Source organism: Ranitomeya variabilis, chromosome 7, assembly GCF_051348905.1.
Source record: "Ranitomeya variabilis isolate aRanVar5 chromosome 7, aRanVar5.hap1, whole genome shotgun sequence".
Lineage (NCBI taxonomy): Eukaryota > Metazoa > Chordata > Amphibia > Anura > Dendrobatidae > Ranitomeya > Ranitomeya variabilis.
Genome location: NC_135238.1, coordinates 234,672,375 through 234,695,541, shown reverse-complemented (window position 1 = coordinate 234,695,541; position 23,167 = coordinate 234,672,375). Strand labels below are relative to the sequence as shown.

Here is a 23,167-nt window from a genome sequence, read left to right as displayed (position 1 = left end):
CTCTCCCTATAATGTGCTCCCCATAATATACAGACCTCTCCCTATAATGTGCTTCCCATAATATACAGACCTCTCCCTATAATGTGCTCCCCATAATATACAGACCTCTCTCTATAATGTGCTCCCCATAATATACAGACCTCTCCCTATAATGTGCTCCCCATAATATACAGACCTCTCCCTATAATGTGCTCCCCATAATATACAGACCTCTCTCTATAATGTGCTCACCATAATATGTAGACCTCTCTCTATAATGTGCTCCCCATAATATACAGACCTCTCTCTATAATGTGCTCCCCATAATATACAGACCTCTCTCTATAATGTGCTCCCCATAATATACAGACCTCTCCCTATAATGTGCTCCCCATAATATACAGACCTCTCTCTATAATGTGCTCACCATAATATACAGACCTCTCCCTATAATGTGCTCACCATAATATATAGACCTCTCTCTATAATGTGCTCCCCATAATATACAGACCTCTCCCTATAATGTGCTCACCATAATATATAGACCTCTCTATAATGTGCTCCTCATAATATACAGACCTCTCCCTATAATGTGCTCCCCATAATATACAGACCTCTCCCTATAATGTGCTCCCCATAATATACAGACCTCTCTTTATAATGTGCTCACCATAATATACATACCTATCCCTATAATGTGCTCACCATAATATATAGACCTCTCTCTATAATGTGCTCCTCATAATATACAGACCTCTCCCTATAATGTGCTCGCCATAGTGGCCACTGCCCGAACCTAATGCCCCTGAATCATGAGTAATGCACATGACTACTGAGCCAAGAAAATACATCCAAGTGCCTCTAAAAAAGTAAGTGATCCCCAAGAGTGACAACCAGAAGCCCCCTTGCTGATTTTGTATGTTTTGCCCACTGATTGACAGTCATTTTGTATTTATAATAATAATAATAATAATCTTTATTTTTATATAGCGCTAACATATTACGCAGCGCTTTACAATTTGCACACATTGTCATCGCTGTCCCCGATGGGGCTCACAATCTAAATTCCCTATCAGTATGTCTTTGGAATGTGGGAGGAAACCGGAGTACCCGGAGGAAACCCACGCAAACACAGAGAGAACATACAAACTCTTTGCAGATGTTGTCCAAGGTGGGATTAGAACCCAGGACTCCAGTGCTGCAAGGCTGCTGTGCTAACCACTGCGACACCGTGCTGCCCATTTGTATTTGCTGTATTTGTTCTATTTTCTTATTATTGCACCAACAGTTGTCTCCTTCTCACCCAGCGTCTTACTTATGGTTTTGTAGCCCAGTCCATCTTTGTCCAGGTCTATGATCTTGTCCCTGACATCCTTATAAAGCTCTTTGGTCTTGCCCATGTTGTAGAGGTTAGAGTGACTGATTAATGGAGTCTGTGGACAGGAGTCTTTTATAAAGGTGACTATGTAACACAGCTGTCTTTAATGCAGGTAACGAGTTGATTAGGAGCATCTAACTGGTCTGTAGGAGCCAGAACTTTAATGGTTGGTAGGGGATCAAATACTTATTTCTCACTGCAAATTGCAAATAAATTTATTTAATTTATACAATGGGATTATTTGTATTTTATTTCTGATATTCTATCTCTCAATGTTAAAATTAACTCACCCTTAAAATTATAGACTGTCCATGTCTAAGTCAGTGGGCAAACTTACAAAATCTGCAAGGGATCAAATACTTATTTCCCCACTGTATATCAATCCTATTGCCTATATTACATTAGTCCTTAGTGCCCTTAATTAGGACTTGCCGAAATGCTCACTAGGCTAGTGCCAGTCTTATTTCCTTCTCCAAAAATGACAGCTACAAGGTTCCTTCTTATATCTGGGTCGTTGTCATAAAAAGGGGTCAAGGCGATCCAGTGCGCGCCCACCAAGGAGAGGAGATGCTGCCAGTGCAGGTATTCCTGAGCAGCCATTTCTGCTACATTGATGCTCGGTTTCTCTACTCCGGGAACTGCCTGTTCTACACCACATGTTGTATGTGAAGGACTATAACACCCAGCAAACAATATGGCCTGTTTGTGCTCTCTCTGAGTCTTCTCTCACCTTGTATCTTCTCTGGGCCATAGGAGAAGACAAACTCCACTTTCCCAAAATCCGGGAACCTTTCATCTGAAACAATTAAGAACAAGTTACTGTTACAATCCGTCCTGATGAGATGTTTCCATTTTCCTAAATTCACCCCAATTCTGATCACATTGCAGTGGTGAATGGTGCAAACATAGACAGTGGGGCCCCCACAGCAAAGAGATGGACAGCCAGCCCACGAGGGACTGTAATACGGGAACTTATGAGTAAGGACATCACTGTGGAGGACGCACAGATGTGGAGGACGCACAGATGTGGAGGACGAGCCGCGCTTCCACTGCCGCCGGCGTCCTGCCACACTGTTCTACTGTCCACCATGTCCGATGACGGGATAGTCACATCCGATTCTCACGTGGGGTCTCGTATCAGAATAACTAGCGGTGACCTTAGAGGCTAATATTGGTGTCAGGCCAGAAGGTCGGGAGCTGGCGGCTTTGTATCCCGTATCCATGTCAGGGGACAGGTGCCGAGTGACTGCGCTGAAGGACGGGGCCGATTGTCGTGTCAGCACCCAATATAACAGATCAGCTTCCTGACTGCGCACTGCCGCCACACAGACCGCCACGTCCAGTTATAAAAGCCTCGCATCAGCAAGTTTAATCTCTACATTACTAAGCAGAGCTGCCCTTCACGACACCAGGAAAGCTGGGTGACAAGAAACATGGCCAACAATGCAGCACTTTCAGGATGTGTCATTCAGCTTCCTCTGGCACCTGAATGGCATATCTGCTAAGTTACACAGAAATATAATACCAAGGAGCAATTACTTTGCAGATTTTCAATGCACTACCCCCGGGAAAGCTGGGTGACAAGCAACATGGCTGAGTAGAACTTCATCAGGATACAGCATTTCGCACAGTCGTGCTGTGATACAAGACCGGTGAAGATCTCTCTCTAAACACCTTACAAACGTTCCATGTACAAGATTGGGAAAGCTGGGTGACAAACCATATGGCCAAAACACCATTTTGAGGAGTTGTCACCAATGTTTCCAACTCGTTGATTGCATATCTGCCCAGTTATAGCGACACATGAACAGGGAGGATCTGTCACTACATTATCAAGCAGATTTGTTGTGCACAAGACTGGGAAAGCTGGGTGACAAGCAGCATGGCCGACAGTACAGCACCGTCAGGAATTGTCTATCTCTCCAGTTATCAGGGATACAAGAACCTCATATTCCACATTTGTAAGCAGGTTGGTAATGCAGGAGTCTGGGAAAGCTGGGTATTAAAGCAGATTTACAAGTTGCATGTTTCCAATAATATACAGCACATCTGGACATAGTGCAATTATTTCATCCCTGGGAGAAATATATAGAAACGATTCCTTCAGTCTGAATTATCCGGATATTTTACACCTGCGACCTCACTGCGATAAAGAGGAGAAGCAGTAAAGCATCCTGGAGAGCGGAGACGCTGGATTCTGCCGGTCACAACCTCTGCGGACGGTTAGTACAGACCAGAGCGAGGCAATGCAGCAGTAGCTGGCGAGACATGCTGGGACTTGTAGTCTCTCCATAAATGGAGCACCTCTGGAATGTGACAACCCCCCCTCCCCCAGATCACTTACACCAGATCATCTGAACCTTACCTTTAAAAGCTTCATCCAAATCTGCTTTCACAAACACGACCCCGAGATCATGGATGGCGCACGTGTGGAACTGCACGCGGAATATAACGTCACGCGTCGGGCTGCGATACTTCTTGTGGTAGCATTTTAGCTGAATAAGGAAAATGTAAGAAATCAAAACAAATACAATGAATTGTAACAATGTGTCAGACTCTTAAAGAGACAGTGCTTTAAAAAGCTAAATCTATTTACATCTAACTTTTGGAAAGCTGGGATATAAAAGCAATGTGGCCACCCAGCTTTACCAAACCCCTGAAGAGCTAACATAGCTTACTGTATACTGTAGTGATATGGGAGTGAGGAAAACATACTTGCAGTATTTGGCAGATTTGACAATTGGAAACTAAAAAGACAGTCATTGTGGTTGGTGGTGCCGGTGGCTGCAATTAGCAGATCCATAACTGACACCGATGGTGATTTACTGTAACGGCCATCGAGCGCTGCAGACCCCACACTATGGGTCAGGCCTGTATCTCAGAGAACAGACTGGGAGGGGGTTAAAAGGCAGCAACGGACGGGTGCCAAAGTGACCAGTGACCTCGTAATTTAACGTTTCCTACCCTGGGTAGCATCGGCTACCAGGAGTGTTCATACCACAATGGCCAAATTGTGCCACCATTGAGCCACTGTAAAATTAGTGGTACACTCATTGCCAAGATAAAAGGTGACCACTTTATCAAGTAAATACCGTGCAGGGCCCAGATAAATGATCAAAACTGCCCAGAAAGCGCCACACGTTGCTGATAGTGAACGCAACACCCAAAAAGTGTTACATTGTTTACGGTTTATCTGATAAATGTATCGATCAGATAACATCACCCAGAAAGTGCCATATGGTGCCCAGATAGTGAAGGCATCACCCAAAAAGTGTTATATTGTTTACTGTTTATCTGATAAATGTATCTCCTCGAGAACATCACCCAGAGAGTGCGATACGGTGCCCAGATAGAGAACGCATCACCAAAAAAGTGTTACATTGTTTACTGTTTATCTGATAAATGTAACTCCCAGAGAACATCACTCAGAGAGTGCCATACGGGTGCCCAGATAGTGATCGCGCACCCAAAAAGTGTTACATTGTTTATTGTTTATCTGATAAATGTATCGGTCAGAGAACGTCACCCAGAGAGTGCCATACGGTGCCCAGATAGAGAATGCATCACCCAAAAAGTGTTATATTGTTTACTGTTTATCTGATAAATGTATCGATCAGATAACATCACCCAGAAAGTGCCATATGGTGCCCAGATAGTGAAGGCATCACCCAAAAAGTGTTATATTGTTTACTGTTTATCTGATAAATGTATCTCCCAGAGAACATCACTAAGAAAGTGCCATATGGTGCCCAGATAGTGAAGGCATCACCCAAAAAGTGTTATATTGTTTACTGTTTATCTGATAAATGTATCTCCCAGAGAACATCACTAAGAAAGTGCCATATGGTGCCCAGATAGTGAACGCATCACCCAAAAAGTGTTATATTGTTTACTGTTTATCTGATAAATGTATCTCCCAGAGAACATCACTAAGAAAGTGCCATATGGTGCCCAGATGGTGAACGCATCACCCAAAAAGTGTTACATTGTTGACTGTTTATCTGATAAATGTATCTCCCAGAGAACATCACCCAGAGAGTGCCATACGGTGCCCAGATAGTGAACGCATCACCCAAAAAGTGCTACATTGTTGACTGTTTATCTGAGAAATGTATCTCCCAGAGAATGTCACCCAGAAAGTGCCATATGATGCCCAGATAGAGAACGCATCACCCAAAACGAGTGATCACATCCCTAATAAAGAAGCAAAAATTGCTCGTATATAGAAAAAAATAAATACAAAAATTGTCCCAAAACGCAGACAACCCCTCCAATATAAACATCCATATTTCAGTATGTTTGCCTCCATCCTGGGGGCTTGTGCACCATAAACAGGAAATGTCCCCTTTTCACAGCACAGACTTGTTTCTGAGGTCCAGATAGTGTCACTAAATTCCAAAATAGTGCAACTATTGTGCATTGCACACACAGCACCACCTAGTGCCCAGATAGTGCAATACGTTGCCCAGATAGACCGTGCACCCTTAACCACACATCAGAACCATTACACTACCAGTATTGACAGATGAAAAACATTTCACAGTACGTATACATGAAGATGACGTGCACATTGTATGTGTCCTTGCTGTAAATGTCTCTGCCCTACAACTTACCAAGATGTCGCCTTTGAGCAGCAGCCCCGGCTCTATGGTGATGCAGATGCTGGTGTGACTGTCGCCCTGTACGTTACTGAAAGCAGCAGAGAAGTATAAGGTTACATTACAGGTTTGGTGTTGGGTGTGTGAAAGAAATACCATATTTTTTTTGCTATACTTTCTTTTTAAGAAGCCCACAATGGGAAACTACAAAATCCCATTAAGTAACATGGCAGAAGGGGGCACCAGTGATGGCCCCATAGTTATCCTGACATCATAACCAGAGGCCACGGCATGAGGTGAAACTTAAAAGCAGCAGGAAGTGAAGTGAAGGGGTCGTGGGAAGGAATGCGAGCCCAGCGTACACTGCCCCGAATATGTGGGAACCGACACCAGGGATGGAAAAGAGGCCAGAATAGAACTACGCCGGCTGAAGATAAAGCAAAACATCCGAAAAGGAGGAGCTGGCGTTCCCCAAAAATGATACAAAGTCTATTCAGTGTCTGTGTGACAACCGGTATGACCCCAATACAGCGACCGCCGAGGTTGTCAGCAATACAGGAGGGGCCACAATATAACCAGGGTCAGAGCTGCCATCATACACCCCCAGCTCTGGTATCTTTTCATTACTAGAAGGGTTTACCATGCAGACCTCAAGAAAAGCTGGGTCAAAACCTCATGGGATGGAGTGATAATGGCTGCCAGAAGGGATTTTATCCAAGTTTCTCAACAAAGAAGGATCAAAGAACTTTCTAAAAAGTAATTCAAGAAAATAATTCAAGGACTTCACTTCCTGGTGATAGTTGTATTAAAGGGGAAATGCTTCCAAGTAAATGAGCAGATCGGCTGCTTGATACAAGAGTGAAGGTGCGGCCCAGGAAAAAAAGATATAAAAAACATTGCCAGTGCAGCGATCCCCAGGATGCGCTGTTACCGCTCATATGTCGCCCTCCAGTGGTAGAAAGGAAGCAGTCCGGTTAAGTAAATTAAACATTTTATAAAAAAAAAACTTTTGCAATTTTCTAATTTATTTTTGCCTCGATTCATCTTTGTCTTTGAACCTTTTTTTCTGGAGCAAAAATGGTTTTAGCAGTAATTTTTGTGCTTGCGCCTTATTAATCATTTGATTGTTGGCTTTTATTAAGAAAACTTTACTTGGTTTCATCTGTGTTTTGGATTTTTTATTGGCTATTATGGGCACGGTTTTCCTTTTCCAGATGTTTTAGCCTAAATCTTCATTTATCAATTTTTTACGAAATGTTGCAACACTTTGGCACAATTGCGGCTCTGTTCCTGTGTGGAACACAAATAATCTCATTTTATTTTCGTGAGGGTGAAGACTAATGTGTGACGTGTTAAAGGATCATACGACATTTTGTTCTACAAAGGCACAAAAAGGTAAAAGGGAAAAGAAAGCATCTTTGACTTTGCACAAATCAGTGATCAATCCACGTGCAACATTTTTAATATCTTGGTGCGAAAAAATGTCAGCTAATCCCACAAGGCAAAAAAAGAAAGGTCACATAAAACCCCCACAGATGATGAATAGGGTGGGGTCCTTAGGTTTTAACTGCTTATCACCTCTGCTTGCTGTTTTACTAACTAAAAACCCACCTATTCTAACAGCTGCAGATTTGTAACAGTTGTATCCAGTCTAGACAATCCTCTGCTGGACAGTCCAGACTCAGGAGTTCTACATTCTAAGTGCACTGATACATTGTATCAAAATAGCAGGACAGGAGAGAGAATGGTTGCTGCTGCTGTGCTTCGCTCACAGAGCATTATACAGACAGCCACATACACACAGAGCATTGCCAGCTGCATTCTGCTCATGGAGGTTATGATGAAGTCTTTACATTTATTATAAAGAGGCTTACTATATTCCCGAGGTGTAGACCGGCTGCATGGCCTGATAGATCTTCAGAAAAGGACGGCATCCTAGGAAACAGAACAGAAAGAATTACATACAAGAATTAATATGAGTTTTTTCAAAGGATTTTCAAGATTTCAGTCCCTTCAGTGTTATCATACGGGATGTGTCAGAATTACCACCCACATGAAAATCCTAACATAAAAAAATATATAATTAGGCAACATTAATCTGGATGATGATTTAAAGCCACATCGTCCCTATGCTAACACTGAACAGATAGAACATGAAGTGTTGTCATAGGGTCACAAAAGAGCTGTATGGAGCAAGAGTAACTTTCAAGCTCTGTTAAATCAGCACGGAAGTAAAATAATTACTATTAAATTCACCAAAGGCCTTTTAATATATAGAATGTCTGGAAGTTCTCCTTTAAATATCTATATCATTATTTATATAAATAATAATACTGCATAATGGAACTATAATATAAAATCTATTTTATGTTATTATCATTAATAATAATCAATTCCATATAATATATCATAATATACAACATTTTATAACATAATCATTATTATACAATGTATCACACTTTAGTCTAGTCATGTGACCAGATATTAATCTCTTACCTCCTTTGGACTCAAAGTTTGGAATCCCGTGCATGATGACGTGGTGCAGGAACAGCGGTTTGTTATTCATCTTAATGGCCCCGGACAGCAAACCACTGAAATAATGGATATATCTGCAGGGAAAGCATGCAAATGTAAAGCTAGGAGAAGAAACACCTAGATACAGCTCAGGACTTCAATCTTAAAGTGCGAGGCTCCTAGAAAGTAGGACATATAATAACACCAATGGGGTCGGCACGCCCTGAATCTGATATAAAATCAGATATAAAGTCAGTGACAGGAGGAGCAGGGAGACCCTAATACGACTTTGGTTTTGGGCCTTTTCTACTTCACTTTTGTTCCATCCCTGCGGCTGCAGAAAGTCCCTATGATTAGCTTAAAATTTCCACATTGGAATCTCGCCCCCCTTGTGGTCAGGTTTATACTACACCAGATCTGGGGGATACTTTATTTGTGATTCATTTGGAGCCATCTTTTCCGTTGCTTTTTACAATGCAGAACAAGGCAGGAGGAGGATACAAATGAGAGTAAACTGACCTCTTCTGAGACGGCTGACCAACGGGGAGAACCTTATCTTCATAAAACCGTCTCATGGCGAATCTGTCCAGGGCCTGATCAGCACTGTGGGGAAAAATATAAGTTATTTACATGGGTCCGAAATGCAAAATAAGAGAAACTCTATTCCATCTTACATAAAAGAGCTCCTGGGCCTCACTGAAAAATCTGTAACAGGGCCCCCAACTAGAAGTAGTCAACAGACCCCCTACAGCGTGTATCATCAGGGGTAGTTTAATTATGAAAAGCTGAGCAGCATCTAATGGTAGAAAACAATTCCTCTATTTATCTACGAGAACCTCAATAACCCCTCCTGGTAGGTCTCAAAGTCATGTGGAGAGCAAGACAAGGCGTAAGAGTGAGTGACCCCGAACCGGGCGTGTAAGATCCCAACACAAGAGAACAAAGCCACAAGAAGATTCACAAGTAAATAAATATCCGGACAACGGTTCCACATTTTTCACGTTCCACCCTCAAACCTAAATGTACTTTATAGGGATTTTACGTGAGACCAACACAATGTAACAAGTATGAGTGAAGTGTAAAGGAAAGGATACGAGGTTTTCTAAATATCTTACAAATATAAGTTTGAAAATTGTGAGGTGCATTTGTATTCAGCCCCCACGAGTCACTACTTTCTAGGACCACCTTTCGATGCACTTGCCGCTGCAGTCTTTTGGGGTCTGTCTCTCCAGCTTTGCACATCTAGAGGTGATATTTTGTCACTTGTTCTTTGCCCCCTCGCTCTCGCTCAGCGACATTGGATGGAGACGTCTGTGATCTGCAATTTTCACGTCTCGTCACAGATTCTCTGGGATTGTGTCTGGTCGGTGACTGCGCCGTTCACACACAGGAATATGCTCGGATCTTAGCCCTCCACTGTAGTTCTGGCAGAATGTTTAGGGTCATTGTTCTGCTGGAAGGTGAACCTACGCTCCAGTCTCAAGTCTTCTGCAGCTTCTAACAGGTTTTCCTCCAGGATTGCCCTGTATTTAGCTCCATCCATCTTCCCATTACTTTTGACCAGCTTCCCTGCCCCTGCTGAAGAAAAGCCTCCCCACAGCAGGATGCTGCCACCACCATGTGTGATTGTCGGGATGGTGTTTTCAGAGTGATGCGCAGTGTTAGTTTTTCACCACACATACCGTTTTGCATTTATCCCAAAAAGTTCACCTGTGGCTTCATGTGACCAGAGCCCCTTGTTCCATATACTCACTGCACCCCCAACATGGCTTTTTGAATACTGCAAACTGGACTTCTTATGGCTTTCTTTTTGCCACTCTTCCATAAAGACCAGATTTGTGGAGTATACAACTAATAGTTACAACTCCTCCATGGGTCTCTTGGCTGCTTCTCTAATTGCTTCTATCCTTGCTTGGGATGTCAGTTTAGATGGACAAGTGAACAGCCATGTCTTGGTATGTTTGCAGTTGTGCCAAACTCCTCCCATTTTGGGATGATGGATTGACCAGCGCTCTGTGAGATGTTCAGTGCTTGGGCTATTTTTTTTATAACCTTGGATCAGATGACCCAGGAGGTCCCTTCCAACGCTACCATTCTATGATTCTAACCCTGGTTTACTTTTCTCCACAACTTTATCCCTGACCTGTCTGGTGGGCTCTTTGGTTTTCATGATGATGTTTGATCCCAAATGTTCTCACACAAACCTCTGAGGCCTTCACAAAACAGCTGAAGTTATACTGAAGAAATCACACCCAGGAAGCAATGTACTAATTATGTGACTTCTGGAGGCTATTGGTCCCTTTGGATTTTATTCTGGGGGATCAGACTCCAGGGGGCCGAGTACAAATGGACCTCATAGTGTTCAGATTTATATTTTTTAAATGATTAGAAAATATCTGATCATTTCTTTTACAAGTCACAAATACTTGGTACCTTATGTTGGAGTTACCTAAAGACAATAAAATACATGAAAGTGTATGGGTGTAATATGAAAAAATGTGGAAATACTTTTTAAGGCACAGTATATAATCAAAATCTACCGTATATACTCGAGTATAAGCCGAGATTTTCAGCCCAAATTTTTGGGCTGAAAGTGCCCCCTCGGCTTATACTCGAGTCACGGTCGGCGGTGGGGTCGGCGGGTGAGGGGGAGAGGGCGCTGAGGCATACTTACCTAGTCCCGGCGTTCCTGACGCTCCCCCTGCCCGTCCCACGGTCTCCGGGTGCCGCAGCCTCTTCCCCTGAGCGGTCACGTGGGACCGCTCATTAGAGAAATGAATAGGCGGCTCCACCTCCCATAGGGGCGGAGCCGCCTATTCATTTCTCTAATGAAGCGGTGCCGGTGACCGCTGATAGAGGAAGAGGCTGCGGCACCGAAGACAGGCCGGGGGAAGGAGCGGGACGCTGGGAGCAGGTAAGTATCGCATTTTCACCTGTCCTCGTTCCACACGCCGGGCGCTGTCTCCATCTTCCTGGCGTCTCTCTCTCCTTACTGACTGTGCAGGTCAGAGGGCGCGATGACGCATATAGTGTGCGCGCCGCCCTCTGCCTGATCAGTCAGTGCGGAGAGACGCCGGGAAGATGGCGTCGAGGAGCTGCAAGCAAGACAGGTGAGTATGTGTTTTATTATTTTATTGCAGCAGCAGCAGCACAGCTATGGGGCAATAATGGACGGTGCAGAGCACTATATGGCACAGCTATGGGGCAACGGTGCAGAACACTATATGGCACAGCTATGGGGCAATAATGGTGCAGAGCACTATATGGCACAGCTATGGGGCAATAATGGACGGTGCAGAGCACTATATGGCACAGCTATGGGGCAACGGTGCAGAACACTATATGGCACAGCTATGGGGCAATAATGGTGCAGAGCACTATATGGCACAGCTATGGGGCAATAATGGTGCAGAGCACTATATGGCACAGCTATGGGGCAATAATGGTGCAGAGCACTATATGGCACAGCTATGGGGCAATAATGGTGCAGAGCACTGTATGGCACAGCTATGGGGCAATTATGAACGGTGCAGAGCACTATATGGCACAGCTATGGGACAATAATGGTGCAGAGCACTATATGGCACAGCTATGGGGCAATAATGGTGCAGAGCACTATATGGCACAGCTATGGGGCAATAATGGTGCAGAGCACTATATGGCACAGCTATGGGGCAATAATGGTGCAGAGCACTATATGGCACAGCTATGGGGCAATAATGGTGCAGAGCACTATATGGCACAGCTATGGGGCAATTATGAACGGTGCAGAGCACTATATGGCACAGCTATGGGACAATAATGGTGCAGAGCACTATATGGCACAGCTATGGGGCAATAATGGTGCAGAGCACTATATGGCACAGCTATGGGGCAATAATGGTGCAGAGCACTATATGGCACAGCTATGGGGCAATAATGAATGGTGCAGAGCGCTGTATGGCACAGCTATGGGACAATAATGGTGCAGAGCACTATATGGCACAGCTATGGGGCAATTATGATCGGTGCAGAGCACTATATGGCACAGCTATGGGGCCATAATGAACGGTATGGAGCATCTTTTTATTTTTGAAATTCACCGGTAGCTGCTGCATTTTCCACCCTAGGCTTATACTCGAGTCAATAGGTTTTCCCAGTTTTTTGTGGCAAAATTAGGGGGGTCGGCTTATACTCGGGTCGGCTTATACTCGAGTATATACGGTACTTTATATATTTCATTGTAAATAGCGATATGGAGCATGCTGATATAACCTGGGCATCTCCTGTATATAATTATTTATGTACAGCTGATATAACCTGGGTATCTCATGTATATATAATCATATATGTACAGCTGATATAACCTGGGCATCTCCTGTACATAATTATATATGTACAGCTGGTATAACCTGGGCATCTCCTGTATATAATTATATATGTACAGCTGGTATAACCTGGGCATCTCCTGTATATAATTATATATGTACAGCTGGTATAATCTGGGCATCTCCTGTATATAATTATATATGTACAGATGGTATAACCTGGGCATCTCCTGTATATAATTATATATGTACAGCTGGTATAACCTGGGCATTTCCTGTATATAATTATATATGTACAGCTGTTATAACCTGGGCATCTCCTGTATATAATTATATATGTACAGCTGCTATAACCTGGGCATCTCCTGTATATAATTATATATGTACAGCTGGTATAACCTGGGTATCTCCTGTATATTATTATATATGTACAGCTGATATAACCTGGGCATCTCCTGTATATAATTATATATGTACAGCTGATATAACCTGGGTATCTCCTGTATATAATTATATATGTACAGCTGGTATAACCTGGGCATCTCCTGTATATAATTATATATGTACAGCTGTTATAACCTGGGCATCTCCTGTATATAATTATATATGTACAGCTGGTATAACCTGGGCATCTCCTGTATATAATTATATATGTACAGCTGGTATAACCTGGGCATCTCCTGTATATAATTATATATGTACAGCTGGTATAACCTGGGCATCTCCTGTACATAATTATATATGTACAGCTGCTATAACCTGGGCATCTCCTGTATATAATTATATATGTACAGCTGGTATAACCTGGGTATCTCCTGTATATAATTATATATGTACAGCTGATATAACCTGGGCATCTCCTGTATATAATTATATATGTACAGCTGCTATAACCTGGGCATCTCCTGTATATAATTATATATGTACAGCTGGTATAACCTGGGCATCTCCTGTATATAATTATATATGTACAGCTGGTATAACCTGGGCATCTCCTGTATATAATTATATATGTACAGCTGGTATAACCTGGGTATCTCCTGTATATAATTATATATGTACAGCTGTTATAACCTGGGCATCTCCTGTATATAATTATATATGTACAGCTGTTATAACCTGGGCATCTCCTGTATATAATTATATATGTACAGCTGGTATAACCTGGGCATCTCCTGTATATAATTATATATGAACAGCTGGTATAACATGGGCATCTCCTGTATATAATTATATATGTACAGCTGGTATAACCTGGGCATCTCCTGTATATAATTATATATGTACAGCTGGTATAACCTGGGCATCTCCTGTATATAATGATATATGTACAGCTGGTATAACCTGGACATCTCCTGTATATAATTATATATGTACAGCTGGTATAACCTGGGCATCTCCTGTATATAATTATATATGTACAGCTGGTATAACCTGGACATCTCCTGTATATAATTATATATGTACAGCTGGTATAACCTGGGTATCTCCTGTATATAATTATATATGTACAGCTGGTATAACCTGGGTATCTCCTGTATAAAATTATATATGTACAGCTGATATAACCTGGGAATCTCCTGTATATAATTATATATGTACAGCTGGTATAACCTGGGCATCTCCTGTATATAATTATATATGAACAGCTGGTATAACCTGGACATCTCCTGTATATAATTATATATGTACAGCTGGTATAACCTGGGCATGCATACCTGGCAGATATATTGCTGTAATGCATGTATGCTGCAATAACGACCCCCGTCCGTCCGCGGTTCCCCTAAAATAAGACAATAACATCAGGATTGTGCTACGATTTCTGCGCAGACCGCAGTCAGACCAGATGTGCGGCCCCTGGTGGCCGGTGGGCAGACAGGTCTCCGGCTCGGAGCAGCAGCCGTCACTTACTTTATTGTGGATGACGACCACATTGTGAGGATCAGCGTTCAGCCAGGTGTCCATTGCTTTACAGATGCTGCAAACCTTCTCAAGTGCTGGAGCGTGCATGTCCGGCCACCCGAAATCCAGCACCTGTGCACCGAAATCAGGTAACAAAAGGAGATTTATAAACACAGCTGTAAGGCTAACAAAGCACTGGCTGATAACAGAGAGCAATAGACAATATTTACTAGCAGAGCAGGTGGATAGAAGTCAGGCTCGAGGTTTAGTATCATATGATTGTCCAAAATATTTAAAAAAAAACAAAAAAAACATGAATGCATTTTCCAAAACAGCGTCACCCTCCTCTACAGGTTATGTGAGGTATTACAGCTCAGCTTCATAGAAGTTCCGCAGCACACATAACATTGGGGGTTATGGATAACTCAGTGAGAAAACGTATAAGTGGTGGAGAAAAGTGAAAATTGATGGACCTGCGACTTTGTTCAACGTATGTAACTATGAAGTAAATGGAAGCTCGGTGCAATACCTCACACAACCTGTGGACAGGTGAGGCGCTGTTTCTGGAAGACACTGCCATGTTTCCTGTAACTGATGTCCTCCAGGTCACAGCTCTGATGTCCTCCAGGTTTGTAGAGGAAACGGCTCCTAATTAGCAGCTCTTTAACTAGAGATAATGAAAATCCTTCCTCTCCCGGTCGTCAGAGCCGAGGACGAACTCCGGCCTCACATCCTGCACATCTCCACATCTTAGCATTTACCTCCAATGTCCTGTGCTCCGCGGGTGCAGCAATGCATAAATATGTAATCTGTCCGGAGAGCAGCGGCCATGATATCAACTAAATGGTTTGTGATAGTAATGTCAACCGGCCATGACCACCACAACCTTCACCAGCTTTTTCAAGTCAACGTGACCACCATTAGCCTCAACAAGTCAACATGACCACCACCAGTCTCTACAAGCCAACATGACCACCACCAGTCTCTACAAGTCATCATGACCACTACTAGTCTCTACAAGCCAACATGACCACCACCAGTCTCTACAAGTCATCATGACCACTACTAGTCTCTACAAGCCAACATGACCACCAGCAGCCATTATAAGCCAACACAACCACCTGCATCTACAAGCCAACATGAATACCACCAGGATCTACAAGCCAACATGACCAACACCAAGCTCTACAAGACAACATGACCACAACCAGTCTCTACAAGTCAACATGACCACCACCAGTTTCTACAAGCCAACATGACCATCAACAGTCTCTACAAGCCAACATGACCGCCACCAGACTCTACAAGCCAACATGACCAAAACCAGCCTCTACAAGCCAACATGAATACCACCAGGATCTACAAGCCAATATGACCACCACCAGTCTCTACAAGCCAATATGACCACCACCAGTCTCTCCAAGTCAACATGACCACCATCAGCCTCTACAAGACAATATGACCACCAGCCTCTACAAGCAAACATGAATACCACCAGTCTCTACAAGCCAACATGACCGCTACCAGACTCTACAAGCCAACATGACCAACACCAGCCTCTACAAGCCAACATGACCACCAGTCTCTACAAGCCAACATGACCGCTACCAGACTCTACAAGCCAACATGACCACCACCAGTCTCTACAAGTCATCATGACCACTACTAGTCTCTACAAGCCAACATGACCACCAGCAGCCATTATAAGCCAACACGACCACCCGCATCTACAAGCCAACATGAATACCACCAGGATCTACAAGCCAACATGACCAACACCAAGCTCTACAAGACAACATGACCACAACCAGTCTCTACAAGTCAACATGACCACCACCAGTTTCTACAAGCCAACATGACCATCAACAGTCTCTACAAGCCAACATGACCGCCACCAGACTCTACAAGCCAACATGACCAAAACCAGCCTCTACAAGCCAACATGAATACCACCAGGATCTACAAGCCAATATGACCACCACCAGTCTCTACAAGCCAATATGACCACCACCAGTCTCTCCAAGTCAACATGACCACCACCAGCCTATACAAGACAATATGACCACCAGCCTCTACAAGCCAACATGAATACCACCAGTCTCTACAAGCCAACATGACCGCTTCCAGACTCTACAAGCCAACATGACCAACACCGGCCTCTACAAGCCAACATGAATACCAACAGGATCTACAAGCCAACATGACCAACACAAGCCTCTACAAGACAATAGGACCACAACCAGTCTCTACAAGTCAACATGACCACCTGATTGTAGTCTCCACTTATTTCATAAGCCAAAAGGTACTCCACCAGCCAGTAACCATCTATATTACACTACAGGAATCCACAAAAAGGATCACAGCCTCCATCTATTTATATAATACAAGCCAGCATGACTACTTGTTTCATGTCCTCCAGTCTTATCAGCGAACATGACCTTCACCATGTTGAGTCAACATGTCTTCTACCTGTGACCAGTATGCATTGGCCCAACAAAAACTCCACCAGCCTTGATGCCAAGCCACCACAGTCTCCACCTACATGATCACAGTCCCTATATATCTATAGTATAACCCAACCTGATCCTCACCAGCCTTCTACACGATCCTGGCATCCACCAATCTGTAAGTAAAGCTGCCATGACCTCTACTTGCTGTAATGTTGAGTATCTACCTGCTAGTGATACAACCTGGCACAACCTCCATCAATAAGCTTCTAAATAACTACGTGTCCTCCAGTTTTCTCTGCAGTCTCCATGTCTCACCTTAGAATGTAACTTGCTGATGTCATGTCTTCTCTCGGACAAATTGAAGATCTGAAACAAAAAAAAATCAAGACATTGGGACCATGAACGATTTCATCGCATGGAGGAGGAGAGTGAGAGCGATCTGACAATAGTGGTCATGTCTCTAGAAGGACTCACCAGGTAGTTGTCCCCATGTTTGGACTTCAGCATATGTGCCACCTCCTTGAGGTTTCGGCAGAAGTTGGCCTCTTCTGTCCCTGCAGAGAAAGTGACGGAGATGATCCGTTCTGTGATGTAGGTGAGATCCAACTCACAGCTGTCCTCCATGGTGTGCATCAAGCTGAAGCTCCTGAGAGAAGAAGACGTTTTGATGAGGAACCTTCAGAAGCCATGAGAGATGGTGAATCTAGAGGAGAAGTCCTCGGCTTTTTGTCTCTATACCGACACTGATACTAGAACATTTTTATCATATTTCCTTGTAATTCACATATTGTTTGTGACCAGTGTAAAAACAAACATCGTCTACAGAAAAACAAGAGCTAGCGTGATCCAGAGTCACATGGAAGCTGTATCTTAATGGGCTTCTTCTCTCCAGAGTTCTGGTTGTTCTTAGGAAATTTCCATGCTGGATTTTACTGTGTCACATGCGATGCGAGGTATGTGAACGGCCTCACCCTATTTTCTGAGAGATGGGGGTAAGACAGAAAGCAGCTGTCTGTGCGAGAGGGCACGACACCCCCATCTCTGCACTATTCCTATCAGAGCTAAGAACATTCTACCAACGCAGGTCTATCATGGCGAGTATCTGAGGAGCACATCTCATAGCTGACAAACTGGAGAAGTAGTGGAAAGATAGAGATAGATAGATAGATAGATAGATAGATAGATAGATAGATAGATAGATAGATACGGATCATTATTACAGTTTACTGCCTTCCTATTTGGGGGCTCTTACTTGATTACTTAGTGGTCCCCTTTATTTACACAGCCATCCTGATTTCTGTCATTAATAGCAGATAAGTGATTTTGACCCTCACCTGGATGGTCGGCGGCGGGACTGGCTACTTCTGGAGGACTTGGTGGAGCCCTGCGGAGATAACACAGTTTTCAGGTGATTAGATGACATGTGAGACCGCGGGGGTGATACAGGGAGTACAGACTGATAACTCATGATACGTGCAGGAAATTACACAGACCGCATGTAATCTAATAGAGAGAAAGAAAAAGAACAGAGAGAGAGAGAAAGAGCGAGACATCCCGCACATCTGTCATTTCTGCAAGCCCACAAATGTCACAGTCTGGACAGTTTGTAAGCAGATTATTCAGTTATTCATCACGAAAAACAGGATTTCATCATGTGGCCGGCCATGACTGAGTCACAATTAGCCAACCTGGCAGCAGGTGATCCCACCACTTGTGCCATCTTCTCCGGGAAAGGCCACCCGTAGCAACTATACTTGGCAGACAGATACGTAGATAGATTACTGTAGATAGATAAGATAATTGATAGATGGATAGATAGATAATGGATGGATGGATGGATGGATGGATGGATGGATGGATGGATGGATGGATAGATAGATAGATAGATATTGTGCAGGAAATGTTCACCAAGTTGTGTACCCGCCATATCGTGTATATAATCCCCGCCAAGTTATCACTCAGTAAAAAGTTTATGTTCAACTAGTAGTCTCCCTCATTGACATCCTCAACATCTGGTACGGGCCAACCAAAGTCATCGGTATCATGCGGCCTGCTCGGGCGTAGCACCCCACAGCACAAGTCCACACACCCAGCCAGGACCACCACTTTCATGAAACGTTCCAGGGTGCAAGAGAGGAGTACCTCATCCATGGCTACCGTCCTGCACCACGTTATACAAATTTGGATTTGTTGAAAAATTAAGCAAGGAAGTAAGAAAAAAAAAAAGCAAGAATAGATAGATATCAATAGATAGATGTGTGACAGATAGATACATAGATAGCGAGATAACAGATAGATACATCGATGGATACTATACAGATGGATACAGCAGCGGCAGATAAGTGGCTGACAACAGTTAACAATAAATGACATATACCAGCACAAAAAAATAGAGAATGTGGGATTATTGTACCTTCAGGAGTGTAATTTATCAGTATGGACACAATATAAGAACATTTATGGCATTATCAGTACGATTGGGCTTTAAATCTTTGGCAAAACTGTGAGAAGGAAGTAAGAATAGATTACAGTGTAAACACGTGGAGGCGCCGCCGAGTATCAGATCCAGAGCCAAGAAACATTGTAACACTATGTGCAGTATCCGCTCTGACCATAACACAGGAGGGAAAGGCTGAACTAGCAATTCCCGAAAAGATTATTATTTGCCTTCCTGGCCCTAATCTGCAAGCAGGTGAGATGCAGAGATGCCCCATGGCTGCAGGAGCGATTAGCAATCATCCAGACACTACAAATTACAGTAGAGGGAATGACAAGTCTAATCTCCCAGTCCAATGTACATATATAACTTTCTACATCAATTTCTTATAATTTCAGCATCTCTGCCTGCTGTCTGTGAATGAGCACTGATTGTTCTTTACATCTGGAGAATACGCTGTCGCTCACATGCGGACTTTGTCAGATCTCTCCAGACCAGCGCTGCACCTTAAAGCCTGTCCTGTCTTCTACAATGTAACAATGTATCAGTGCAGGTAGAATGTTACAGCCTACCGGCCAGACTGATACACTGTAACAAACTCCCACGAGAGGAGAGAGATCTATGTGGCTTTGATTAGCTCCCAGAAGGTTCTGAAGCATCCAGTCTGGAGAGATTTTATGCCTCAGGCCACGTTCACACGTTCAGTATTTTACATTAGTATTTGTAAACCAAAACCAGGAGTGGAACAATCAGAGGAAAAGTATAATAGAAACTCGTCACCACTTCTGTATTTATCACTCCTGGTTTTGGCTACAAATACTGATGTAAAATACTGACCAAATCCTGAACGTGTGAACACTCCCATTCCCTGATTGTAAACAGAGACATTTGGAAATGGCGAGGAATTGGAACCCAAAATATATTGCAAAGTTGCAGAACTTTTTATTATAGAATTATATTTACAGGAAACAAAACTAATTGTAACACCTCTTTAAATGAAATTATGGGATATCCTTTTAAGCGATTTCCGCACAGACCTGCCATTTTATTCTTGATCATATGAATACATTTTCCATAAAACCTACCTGTGAAAAGCTGAGAGTCCTCACCAGATGTTTCCACGACTTCATGACCGCAAGTTCCAAAAAGCGACAAAATTCAAAATCTCAATTAACCCTCCCCTGCCGACGTCTGCCCCCAGTGTCCGCCGGCCTTATGTCAAGGGTGCCATTATTATTGCAATTAATAATAAAAAAGGAACATTTGTGACTATAAGGAGAAGGGATCTTAAAGCGAGAGCAGCCGCTCTCTCCCAGCAATGTTCTCTTCTCCCTGTAGCTAAAGGGTCAGGCTCTTATCAGCTGATGTGCACAGCAGCCCCATTAACCCTTCGCAGGCTGCACGGTCACGGGTAGAAATAAGAGCAGAGAAACATTTGAGCTATTTTCACAATCAGCTAGAAAATTCCTAATTGTCAAAGACTTCATGTCACGTTGTGAAAAGTTCTATTCCTCTACTTGTTAGTTCTGCTCCCGAGAAAGGCGGGTGACGACCAATATAACCGCCACATTGGCTTCTACAGGGGCTTTCGTTCGGCATCTCTTAAATGGGCTCTCTTGATACCTTTTTCACTTGGAGATGGGTGCAGACTACGTCAATGGGAGTTATAGAACGGGACTGTATTATCCGGCCACATTACTTAGTGGGAATAGGATTAAGGCTGAATTCACACATCCGTGTGTCACGACAGTCTGCGGCGTACAGACTGCAATGTATGGAACGGCAGGAGGCTCCTGACCTGTCATCAGCCTCAAATATGTATATGTGGATGTTCAGTTAGGGTCCGGAGACCCTCAGCCGCTCATTGCATCACATATACAGATGTGTAAATGCAGCCTTAGGGACCACCCTTCTCACAACAGGTGGGGGTCCGGCAGATAAGCCATAAATGTTTAAGATGAGAATATTCTTTCAAAAAGTGTTTCCATCTTATCAGCAGGATATGTCATCACTGCTTAGTCAGTGGGGGTCCGATTGCCAATCCTGAGAATGAAGATGCTGACAGGGGGCCACTATACTATGGACACAGCTCTAAACCAGCACCACAGCCCCCTCATCAGGTCAGTGGGGGTCTTGGAGATCAGACAGCAATTAATCATAAATTGAAGCCATATCCACTTTAAAGTGGAAATGTCCATGTAAATCCATAATATTACTGTTATTATTATTGTTAAATAGGCTTGAGAATAAATAGATGGAAAGATACAAACCAATCTGTGCGCCAAATACCTATATTTTATAAGCATAGTCTATATGGCAGTAATGTAGTTCACATTTCATATATTCAATGTTTGCAGACATATTGTCATATAGCGCTGCTGGGTCCTGTGGTTTGTATGTATTGCAGGCACAGCAGCTTGTACCTGTTCACATTTGCATCATTTTGTTAAGAGGTGCTGGTCAGTTATTTGTTAGATAGATGATAGACAAATGTAAAATAGATATTAGATCTGTCTAATATATATCATATGAATATATCTAATATATATCTGTAGGAGATAAACAGACAGATAATAGATAGATGATAGACAGATAATAGATGATAGACAGATAATAGATAGATAATAATAACCTTTATATAGCGCTAACATATTCCGCAGCACTTTACAGTTTGCACACATTAACATCGCTGTCCCAAATAGGGATTCTAGATTGTGAGCCCCATCAGTATGTTTTTGGAATGTGGGAGGAAACCAGAGAACCCAGAGAAAACCCACGCAAACACGGGGAGAATATACAAACTCTTTGCAGATGTTGTCCTTGGTGGGATTTGAACCCAGGACCCCAGTGCTGCAAGGCTGCAGTGCTAACCACTGAGCCATCGTGCTGCCCCCGATATATAGATGATAGATAGATAATTGATCACCAGGCTCCTCTCCTCTTCTCGTCCGACTACATGCACCACTGACCTCATTCCCTCACACCTCCTCCAGTCTCTCTCTCCAGTCGTCACAACTAACATAACTACAATCTTTAATCTCTCACTCTCCTCAGGCATTTTCCCCTCCTCCTTCAAACACTCTATCATTACTCCATTACTAAAGAAAGCCACCCTCGACCCATCCTGCACAAACAACTACAGACCGGTCTCCAACCTCCCCTTCATCTCTAAACTCTTGAAGCACCTGATCTACTCCCACCTTACCCGTTACCTCTCAATTCACTCCCTCCTAGACCCTTCACAGTCCGGCTTCCGCTCCCTACACTCGACAGAAACTGCACTCATCAAAGTGACCAACGACCTTCTGACAGCAAAAGGTAACGGTGACCACTCTCTGCTCATTCTTCTCGACCTTTCTGCAGCTTTCGACACTGTTGACCACCCTCTCCTACTCTCTAGGCTCCAGTCACTTGGCATTAAGGACACTGCTCTCTCCTGGTTCTCCTCCTATCTTTCTGACCGCTCCTTCAGTGTTCTGTTCTCCGGCTCCACTTCATCTCCTCTTCCTCTCACTGTCGGGGTACCTCAGGGCTCAGTCCTTGGCCCCCTTCTCTTCTCCCTCTACACAGCCCCAATTGGACAGACCATCAGCAGATTTGGC

General features: G+C 43.4%; 1 protein-coding gene across 8 annotated transcripts in view; it reads right to left on the bottom strand.

Annotated features, from left to right (window-relative positions):
- TNS1 (tensin 1) overlaps positions 1-23,167 on the bottom strand; it is a 374,732-nt gene that overhangs the window by 95,440 nt on the left and 256,125 nt on the right. For 7 of the 8 annotated variants that reach the window (XM_077273214.1, XM_077273221.1, XM_077273217.1 and 4 more), the window contains 11 exons: positions 18,463-18,512; positions 17,603-17,774; positions 17,444-17,494; positions 14,688-14,810; positions 14,495-14,559; positions 8,989-9,072; positions 8,452-8,564; positions 7,830-7,890; positions 5,971-6,046; positions 3,723-3,852; positions 2,088-2,153 (listed from right to left, as the gene is read on the bottom strand). In XM_077273214.1, coding sequence (XP_077129329.1) covers positions 2,088-2,153; positions 3,723-3,852; positions 5,971-6,046; positions 7,830-7,890; positions 8,452-8,564; positions 8,989-9,072; positions 14,495-14,559; positions 14,688-14,810; positions 17,444-17,494; positions 17,603-17,774; positions 18,463-18,512 — 991 coding nt within the window. Of the gene's footprint in view, positions 1-2,087; positions 2,154-3,722; positions 3,853-5,970; positions 6,047-7,829; positions 7,891-8,451; positions 8,565-8,988; positions 9,073-14,494; positions 14,560-14,687; positions 14,811-17,443; positions 17,495-17,602; positions 17,775-18,462; positions 18,513-20,650; positions 20,891-23,167 lie in introns of those variants that run through there. The other variant, XM_077273219.1, reaches the window with a different exon arrangement.